This window comes from Macaca mulatta, chromosome 5, assembly GCF_049350105.2.
Source record: "Macaca mulatta isolate MMU2019108-1 chromosome 5, T2T-MMU8v2.0, whole genome shotgun sequence".
Taxonomy (NCBI): Eukaryota; Metazoa; Chordata; class Mammalia; order Primates; family Cercopithecidae; genus Macaca; species Macaca mulatta.
Genome location: NC_133410.1, coordinates 64,943,470 through 64,954,014, shown reverse-complemented (window position 1 = coordinate 64,954,014; position 10,545 = coordinate 64,943,470). Strand labels below are relative to the sequence as shown.

The 10,545-nt window shown below is 35.0% G+C and overlaps 1 protein-coding gene across 5 annotated transcripts in view; it reads right to left on the bottom strand.

Moving 5' to 3' along the window:
- Window positions 1-551: 551 nt before the first annotated feature.
- The window catches only part of LOC710412 (UDP-glucuronosyltransferase 2B20), a 32,795-nt gene continuing 22,801 nt past the window's right edge, over window positions 552-10,545 (bottom strand). For all 5 annotated transcript variants that reach the window (XM_078003515.1, XM_028848544.2, XM_078003514.1 and 2 more), the window contains exons 6-7: window positions 9,997-10,216; window positions 552-1,287 (exon numbers count right to left, since the gene is read on the bottom strand). In XM_078003515.1, coding sequence (XP_077859641.1) covers window positions 1,008-1,287; window positions 9,997-10,216 — 500 coding nt within the window. In that variant the 3' untranslated portion in view covers window positions 552-1,007. The remainder of the gene's footprint in view (window positions 1,288-9,996; window positions 10,217-10,545) is intronic.

The following is a 10,545-nucleotide window of genomic DNA, read 5'->3' as shown; positions in this document are numbered from 1 at the left end:
AATGCGTCCCTCATGGCTTCCCTTGGCTATGGGAGGAAGATCCCTGGCAATGCAGAAACACCCTGCCTTCTGCACTGGTCCCACTGAGAGCTGCAGACAGGAGCTGTTCCTATTCAACCATCTTACCAGATCTCCATCTTCTGGAAGTTTTACTGTTTTCAGTCTTATGTTGCCATCTTTCATCCATTTTGAGTTGATTTTTGTGTATGATAAAAAACAAGGGTTCAATTTTTTTCTTTTGCTTGTGGACATCCGGTTTTCTCAGCACCAATTTTTGAAGAAACTCATCTTTCTTCATTGAGTATATTTGAGACTCTTGTTGAAGATCAGTTAGCTGTATATATTCATGGATTTATTTCTAGGTTTTCTAGTTTGTTATGTAAATCTCTATTAATGTGGCATAACATACGTGTTAATTTTTGTATGTTAAACTATCTTTCATTCTAGGAATAAATTTGCCATGTCTTTTAGGAAAGAAGTGATGTTAAGTCTGAATACACAGTAAAAGCCAAGCAACACTACTGGTATTGCAATCTCAAAAGAAAGAGTGAGACTTTTTACATAATTTAATTCTTGAAGATTTCATTGGCAAAAGTAAAAACAAAAATTCTGCTCAAAATGAAGCCAAAATGTTCTGAGTATTTGCAAAACAATGTTGATACTATGAGTGGAGTTCTTAATGTTGTTGTGTTTAAATACTATGTTTGAAACATAATGAAGCTCAGTGACTTTTGCATGTAACTTTTGGATTAGAATAACAAATTTCAATGTAAGCCCATAAGGTTTTATATTATTGTTATTTTTCATAGTTTAAAAATCATTGACAGAGAATAATTCCAACTAAAGCACATATTAAATCCCTGGAAAATAAATTTTGACTTAATGGGATAAGTTGTGAAAAGATGTTTTGTCACAGGAAAAAGGAAATCCTCCATTTAAAACCCTCCATGCCAGAATAAAGGAGGAGTCCCATCTTTCAGTCATTCCACTTCAGGCTTTTGATATAACTAATCCCATTTCTTCTTCTTTCCTGTTTTGGCAAGCTTTCGGAAGCAAAACAGGCAACATTTTGTGATGATAAATATCACAGCTGCCACGCAGGCCAGCAGGAATGCTATCACATCCAAAGAGTGGTACTGGATCCAGGTGAGGTTGTGAGCTGCGACCCGAAGGTGCTTGGCTCCTTTGTGGCGCATAACAAACTCAATCCAGAAGACTGCTCGATCCAGGGGCTTCATTGGTTGATCATGATGAATTCTTGATAATTTCATGGCATTCTCTTTATAGCTGAAGGATGAACATAAAGATATCAACATTAAAAGTAAATTTATTGCTTAAGCATATCAAGTCTGTGGACGGTCTTTGAAAAGTGTCATACAAATGATTCAAAGTAAGTGTCATTGAATTGACATAAAATTTGAATGTTTTAATATATGTCATTACAGAAAGTTTGGTTTTTAAATGGGAGTTTTATAATTGACAAATACCTTTACAAATGAAAAATGGAATTTTAGGTGGGAAAGTTAATGTCTTTCTAGAACAGAAAATATTGTGAGCCACTCTAAGTGCTATAAGTAAGATAGTGGAAATGGAATCTGGGAATGATCATTTTGGTATTTTCAATTTTTTAAAAAAAATTTTTTGAGACAGGATTTTGCTCCATTATTTAGGCTGAGTGCAGTCACATGATCATAGCTCAGTGCAGCCTTTCCCTTTTGGTCTCAAGTAATCCTCCACCTCAGCCTCATGAGAAGCTGGGACTACAGCTGCGCACTACCATCCCTGGCTATTTTTTTATTTTTTACTTTTTTAGATATGAGGTCTTGCTGTAGTACCCCTACTGGTCTGGAACTCCTGTGGTCAAGTCATTCTCCTGCCTCTGCCTCCCAAAGTGTTGGCCCTACAGGCATGAACCACTGTGCTCAGCCCATTTTGATATATTTAAAGAAGAATTGTGTCACAACTGGTGAAATGTCTCCTAACTAGTTTCTCAGCTTCTACTCTAATCTTATGTCTTCTACCATATTTTCTTTCTACTAGCCAGAGTATTTTCTAAATTAATATCAAATTATGACACTTGCCTGTTAAGATTTCCATCTAGTTTCTTGTTACATTAAGAATAAAATCCAAATCTGTCTTTGGTCTAGAGAACTTACAAAGGCACCTACTTGTCCTAACACTTACCCCTGTACACTGTCTTCTAGAGACAATGGCCTTCTGTTGTTCTTTAAACTCCTGAAGGTGTTCTCACGTTAGCCCCTTTACACCTTTTGTCTCGTGTCTCTCTCATTGAGCATTCTTTCTTGCAACTACTTGAGGTTTGCTTCTATTTCTTTTTGAGGTTTCTCTTTAAATGATACCTCTTAGAGAGGCTTCCTGGCCACACTATAGGCACCCATAGGATTTCTCCAGTGCTTCATGCTTATTTTGCTATTTGATTTCTAGAACTTTAAAATATGCTATATATCTTCTACAATAAAACATTGAGTGGGAAATACATAGGATAAATGTATATACACTATGTGACTATCTCAAAATTTTAAGATTATCTTAGACATTATCCCAAAATGAAGACACCAATTTATCACAAACTGCATAGAAGAACTCTCTCCTCCTGGGCCATTTTAGTCACTACTTTTGTCCTCAAATTAAGTATCAACCTGAATTCTAATATCATAGATTAATATTGATTGTTTATATAATTGAATTAAATAATACATATTCATTTCTGTCTTTGTTTAGCAGTTGTTTAATTGCACTGGTGTAAAGTATTCAGTTGATTGACAAAGACCACAGATGATCTCTTCATTTTATGATTAATGGATATTTGTGTGGTTAACATTTTTTGATCCTACTAATAATTATGGTAATAAGATATATGTATATTTTACTAGGTGTACATATTTATTCATTTTTGTTGGATGTATACTTGGAAGAATAGTTGATGAGAGAATGGCACATTTATAATTAGAATTTTTTGTTGACTGAATTTAAAAAAATATTTTTTTATTTTAAAGAATTAGAGATTGTGTTTAGTTTTCAGTTTTTGGATTTATAATTTATTTCTAGTATGACTAGAACATATAATTTTTATGAATTGAAATCTAATACAATTATTTAGCATTTATTTATGTCTCAACATATGCTCAATTCAGATAACCGTTTATTTCTCATAATCTTTTTTTTTTTTTTTGAGATAGAGTCTCTCTCTGTCACCCAGGTTTGAGTGCAATGGAGCAAACTTGGCTGACTGCAATTTATGTCTCCTGGGTTCAAGTGATTCTCATGCCTCAACCTCCCAAGTATCTGGGACTACAGATGCTCATCCCCTACTCCTGGCTAAGTTTTGTATTATTAGTGGACACAGAATTTCACCCTGTTGGCCAGACTGGTCTTGAACTCCTGTCCTCACATGATCCTCCCACCTTGGCCTCCCAAAGTGTTGGGATTACAGGTGTGAGCCACCACACCCGATCTCCATATACTCTTTTAAAAATATTTATTTTCAGTACACACACACACAACCAGAGAGATATATGGATACATATATACACATATATGTGCAATATATATAGACACACATATATAAAACATAGGTTACATTTAATTGTATACTTCAAATGTTTTATCTCCTTAAATAAAAGATTTCAAAGATCATTATTTTGTCTTTTTTTTTGGTCTGTTTAAATTTAATGTGAGTACTGGTAGGTTCACTTTTTTGTTTTTTTTTTGAGATGGTCTTACTCTGTCACCAGGCTGGAGTGCAGTGGCACTATCTCGGCTCACTGCAACCTCTGTCTCCTGGGTTCAGGTGATTCTCCTGCCTCAGCCTCCCGAGCATCTGGGACTACAGGTGCACATCACCATGTCCAGCTAATTTTTGTATTTTTAGTAGAGATGGAGTTTCACTCTGTTGGCCAGGAGTATGGTCTTGATCTCTTGACCTCGTGATCTGCCCTCCTCGGCCTCCCAAAGTGCCGGGATTACAGGTGTGAGCCACCGTACCTGGTCGGTTTGCATTTTTTTAAAACAGTTTTATTTTACTTTAAGTTCCAGGATACATGTGCAGAATGTGCGGGTTTGTTACATAGTTATATACATGCCATGGTGGTTTGCAGCACCTATCAACCTGTCATCTAGATGTTAAGCCCCTCATGAACTAGCTATTTGTACTGATACTCTCACTCACCTTCCACGCCCCAAGTGGCCCCAGTGTGTGTTGTTCTCCTCTCTGAGTCCGTGTATTTTCATTGTTCAACTCCCTGTTATGAGTGAGAACATGTGGTGTTTGGTTTTCTGTTCTGTGTTAGTTTGCTGAGGATAATGGCTTTGAGTTGCATCCATGTCTCTGCAACAGACATGATCTCATTCCTTTTTATGGCACATAGTATTCCATAGTGTACATGTATCACATTTAATTTTTTGAAATGTTTTTATTATACTTTAAGTTCTAGGGTACATGTGCAAAATGTGTAGGTTTGTTACATAAGTATTCAAGTTCCATGTTGGTGTGCTGCACCCATTAACTCGTCATTTACATTAGATATATCTCTTAATGCTATCCCTATTCCCTCCCCCCACCCCACAAAAGGCCCCAGTGTGTGATGTTCTCCTTCCTGTATCCAAGTGTTCTCATTGTTCAGTTCTCACCTATGAGTGAGAACATACAGTGTTTGGTTTTCTGTTCTTGTGGTAGTTTGCTGAGAATGATGGTTTCCAGCTGCATCCATGTCCCTACAAAGGACATGAACTCATCCTTTTTTAAGGCTGCATAGGATTCCATGGTGTGTATGTGCCACATTTTCTTAATCCAGTCTGTCGTTGATGGACATTTGGGTTGGTTCCAAGTCTTTGCTATTGTGAATAGTGCCACAATAAACATATGCGTGCTTGTGCCTTTATAGCAGCATGATTTATAATCCTTTGGGTATATACCCAGTAATGACATGGCTGGGTCAAATGGTATTTCTAGTTCTAGATCCTTGAGGAATCGCCACACTGTCTTTCACAATGGTTGAACTAGTTTACAGTCCCACCAACAGTGCAACAGTGTAAAAGTGTTCCTATTTCTCCACATCCTCTCCAATACCTGTTGTTTCCTGACTTTTTAATGATCGTCATTCTAACTGGTGTGAGATGGTATCTCATTGTGATTTTGATTTGCATTTCTCTGATGGTGAGTGATGATGAGCATTTTTTCATGTGTCTGTTGGCTGCATAAATGTCTTCTTTTGAGAAGTGTCTGTTCATATCCTTCAACCACTTTTTGATGGGGTTGTTTTTTTCTTGTAAATTTGTTTGAGGTCTTTGTAGTTTCTGGACATTAGCCCTTTGTCAGATAAGTAGATTGCAAACATTTTCTCCCATTCTGTAGGTTGCCTGTTCACTCTGATGGTAGTTTCTTTTGCTGTGCAGAAGCTCTTTAGTTTAATTAGATCCCATTTGTCAATTTTGGCTTTTGTTGCCATTGCTTTTGTTGTTTTAGACATGAAGTCCTTGCCCATGCCTATGTCCTGAAAGGTTTTGCCTAGCTTTTCTTCTAAGATTTTTATGACTTTAGGTCTGACATTTAAGTCTCTAATCCATCTTGAACTGATTTTCATATCAGGTGTAAGGAAGAGATCCAGTTTCAGCTTTCTACATATGGCTAGCCAGTTTTCCCAGCACCATTTATAAAATAGGGAATCCTTTCCCCATTGCTTGTTTTTGTCAGGTTTGTCAAACATCAGATGGTTGTAGATGTGTGGTATTATTTCTGAGGGCTCTGTTCTGTTCCATTGGTCTATATATCTGTTTTGGTACCAGTACGATGCTGTTTTGGTTACTGTAGCCTTGTAGTATAGTTTGAAGTCAGGTAGTGTGAGACCTCCAGCTTTGCTCCTTTGGCTTAGGATTGTCTTGGCAATGTGGGCTCTTTTTTGGTTCCATATGAGCTTTAAATAAGTTTTTCCAGTTCTGTGAAGAAAGTCATTGGTAGCTTAATGGGGATGGCATTGAATCTATGAATTACCTTGAGCAGTATGGCCATTTTCACAATATTGATTCTTCCTATCCATGAGCATAGAATGTCCTTCCATTTGTTTGTGTCCTCCTTTATTTCATTGAGCAGTGGTTTATAGTTTTCTTTGAAGAGGTCAGTCACAACTGTTCTAAGTTGGATTCCTAGGTATTTTATTTTGTTTTTGAAGAAATTGATGTATCACATTTTCTTTTTCTGGTTTATCATTGATGAGCATTTGGGTTGGTTCTATATCTTTGATATTGTAAACAGTGCTGCAATAGACATACATGTGCATGTGTCTTTATAGTAGAATGATTTATATTCCTTTGGGTATATACCAAGTAATGGGATTGCTAGGTCAAATGGTGTTTCTGGTTGTAGATCTTTGAGGAATTACCACACTGTTTTCCATGATGGGTGAACTAACTTACATTTCCACCAACCATGTAAAAGCTTTCATATTTCTCCCCAGCTTCTCCAGCATCTATTTTTTTGACTTTTTAATAATTGCCATTCTGACTGGCATGAGATTGTATCTCATAGTGGTTTTGATTTGTGTTTCTCTAATGATCAGTGATATTGAGCTTTTTTCATAAGTGTGTTGGCTGCATAAATGTCTTTTTTTGAGAAGTGTCTGTTTAGATCTTTTGTCCACTTTTTGATGGTGTTGTTTGTTTTTTTTTCTTGTAAATTTGTTTGAGTTTCTTGTAGATTCTGGATATTAGACCTTTGTCAGAGGGATAGATTGCAAAAATGTTCCCTCATTCAGTAGTTTGTCTGTTCCCTCTGATGATAGTTTATTTTGCTGTGCAGAAGCTCTTTAGTTTAATTTGATCTCATTTGTCAATTTTGGCTTCTGTTCCAATTCTTTTTGGTGTTTTTATCATGAAATTTTTGCCCATGCCTATGTCCTGAATGATATTGCCTAGGTTTTCTTCTAGGGTTTTTATGGTTTTGGGTTTTATATTTAAGTCTTTAATCCATCTTGAGTCAATTTTTGCATAATGTGTAAGGCAGGGGTCTAGTTTCTGTTTTCTGTATATGGCTAGCTGGTTTCCCCAGCACCATTTATTAAATAGGGAATCCTTTCCCCATTTCTTGTTTTCTCAAGTTTGTCAAAGATCAGATGGTTGTAGATGTGTGGCATTATTTCTGAGGACTCTGTTCTGTTCCATTGGCCAATATCTCTGTTTTTGTTCCAGTACTATGCTGGTTTGGTTACTGTAAGGTGTAAAGAAGGGATCCAGTTGCAGTTTTCTTCATATGGCTAGCCAGTTTTCCCAACACCATTTATTAAATAGGGAATCCTTTCCCTAATTACTTGTTTTTTCAGTTTTGTTAAAGATCAGATGGTTGTAGATGTGTAGTGCTATTTCTGAGGCCTCTGTTCTGTTCCATTGGTCTATATATCTGTTTGGTACCAGTACCATACTGTTTTGGTTATGTTCTTGTAGTATAGTTTGAAGTCAGGTAGCATGATGCCTCCAGCTTTGTTCTTTTTGCTTAGGATTGTTTTGGATATACTGGCTCTTTTTTGGATATATCAAATTTAAAGTAGTTTTTTTTTTTTTTTTCTAATTCTGTGAGAAATGTCAATGGTAATTTGATGGGAATAGCTTTGAATATATAAATTACCTTGGGCAGCATGGCCATTTTTACAATATTGATTCTTTTCATCCATGAGGATGGAATGTTTTTCCATTTGTTTGTGTCCTCTCTGAATTCCTTCAACAGTGATTTCTATTTTTCCTTGAAGAAGACCTTCACGTCCTTTGTTAGGCATATTCCCAGGTATTTTATTCTCTCTGTTGCAATTGTGAATGGGAATTTGTTCATGATTTGGCTCTCTGCTTGTGTATTATTGGTGCACAGGAATTCCTGTGATTTTTGCATATTGATTTTTGTATCCTGAGGGTTTGCTGAAGTTGCTTATCAGCTTAAGTAATTTTGGAACTGAGATGAAAGGGTTTTCTAAATATAGAATTATGTCATCTGCAAACAGAGACAATTTAACTTCCTCTATTCCTATTTGAATACCCTTTATTTCTTTCTCTTGCCTGATTGCCCTAGTTCACATTTAAATCCACCATCTTATTCTATACACATATTTTATTTTCTAACTTTTTTAAAAATTATACTTTAAGTTCTAGGGTACATGTGCACAATGTGCAGGTTTGTTATATATGTATTCATGTGCCATGTTGATGTGCTGCACCTGTTAACTCATCATTTATATTAGGTATATGTCCTAATGCTATCCCTCGCCTCCCCCCCCACCCCATGACAGGCCTCAGTGTGTGATGTTCCCCTTCCTGTGTCCAAGTGTTCTCACTGTTCAATTCCCACCTATGAGTGAGAACATATGATGTTTGGTTTTCTGTCATTAACCTGTTTTATGTTTCTTTGCTTTTTAACTGTTTTTGAAGTATTTTAAATCATTTCTCGTCTTACTAATTTTTTGGTAAAGTGTTTTTAATGTATTTCCTTAGCTGGTACCACCTTACATAATAATATTATTTGTAGGACTAGTAGACTCTGAACTGATGGCAGCTGGTCTAGGAATAGCATTTTCCATATTATTTCCTTAGGATTATGGATAAATTAAGTATTACATATTTATTTCATCAATATTAAAACCTTTGTGTTTCAAAAGACATCTTCCAAAAAGTAAAAAAATCTATCTGTCCATAGTGGAAGAAAATATTTGAAAATCATATATTTGATAAGGGATTGTATCTATAAAATATAAATAATTCTTAGGAATCCATAATAAGATAAATAGAAAAATGATGAAATGTTCACAAGATTAAGACAGAAATTTATCTAAGGAATATGTGTGAATGGCCAGTAAGCACATGAAAAGATGGTTAACATCTTCAGCCATAAGGAAATGCAAGTGAAAACTATAATGAGAGACCACTTTATACACACTAGAATGGCTGTAATAGAAAGACAGGTGATAACAAGTGTGGGGAGAGTGTGAAGAAATTAGAGCCCTCATATCTAGCTGGTGGTAATGAAAAATGATGCAAATACTTTGAAAAACAGTTTAGCAGTTCTTCATGAACAACAAATTCCCATACGCCTCAGCAATTCCACTCCTAGTGTCTCCTCAAAAGAAGTAAAAATATATTTTTACACAGAAAATATGTATAACAATGGTCATAAGTGCCAAAATTGGAAAGACCTAAAATGTCTATGACCTGATAAATGGGTAATTTTGGTATAAACATATCAAAGAATATTATATAGAAATAAAAATGAATGAGTTCTGATACATCCAACAACATAAATAAAACTAAAAATGATTATGCTAAGTGAAATAAATCATTTACAGAACACCATAAATTGTATGATTTCATTTATATAAAATATGTGAAGAGAATAACCTATTGAGAAACAAAGTAAGTTGGTAGTTTTCTAGGACTAGAGGTTTATTGGGAGCAACTTCATGCATTATGAGATCATGTATGAGTTCATAAAAATGTTTCTTTAGGGTTGTGGCTTTGTAACTATGTAAACACACTAAATGTATTTAGATTTTAAATTTTAGTGAATGTTATGCTATGCACATTATAATTCACTATCAAATTTTTTAAAAGAATGGTAATAATAAAAAGAAATTTTTGAGAAAGAATAGATTCATACTTTCAGAAATTTTAGGTATTTAATTGAAATATTTTATCATATTTCTCTAGTTACATTATTTCTTTTTATTGTGTATTCTGTCATTAAAAATATTTAAAATAATTGTCTACATATCTTTAATTATTTTTATTTTATAATTCATTGCAGTCATTGGTGACCCATTAAATCTATGGGGTTGAAATGTAACTTTGAAATAACTGTCTGGTGGAAAATAAGAGCAGATTTTACATTGGTTAAATCACTTCAATCCCTTCAAAATTAGTCTCTTAAAAAAAGGTTAAAACTCATATTCACTATTGACAAAATAATTTATAAATACCACCTGGTCACAAAATTGTAATACTCACATAGGCTCATTAATGACTGACTTCAATGCGTTGAGCAAATCTCTACTTGACATGGTCCTGATGTCCACACTGAGGGCTGCTCCCTTGACTTTCATGTGAACAATGTTATCATGTTGATCCGCAAACAAGGGAATGCCCACCATAGGGATCCCATGGTAGATCGCCTCATAGATGCCATTGGTTCCACCGTGAGTTATAAAAGCTTTGGTTTTGGGATGACCTAAAAGTGGATGAATTTTAACAAAAATATTAATTGTAAGTCACAGGAATTCAATAAGAAATGCACAATATAAGGAACTTTAAGCAACAGTATTCCCTAGGTAACATTCTACCCACAAAACTGCATTGAAATTGTTTTCAAATTTCAGAGGAAGCAGCACCTACTTCTGCTGGAAAGGTAAGTGAATGCTACATGAAAAGGTCGTGGTGTGTGTGTCTTCACAGTGGAAATATAAATTTAAAAGATTGCCAGGTGAACAAAATGAAAAAGCATATTCTTAACTAAAAAATTTAAATGTGCAAAAAAGAAAAGTATAAGATTGGGTATAA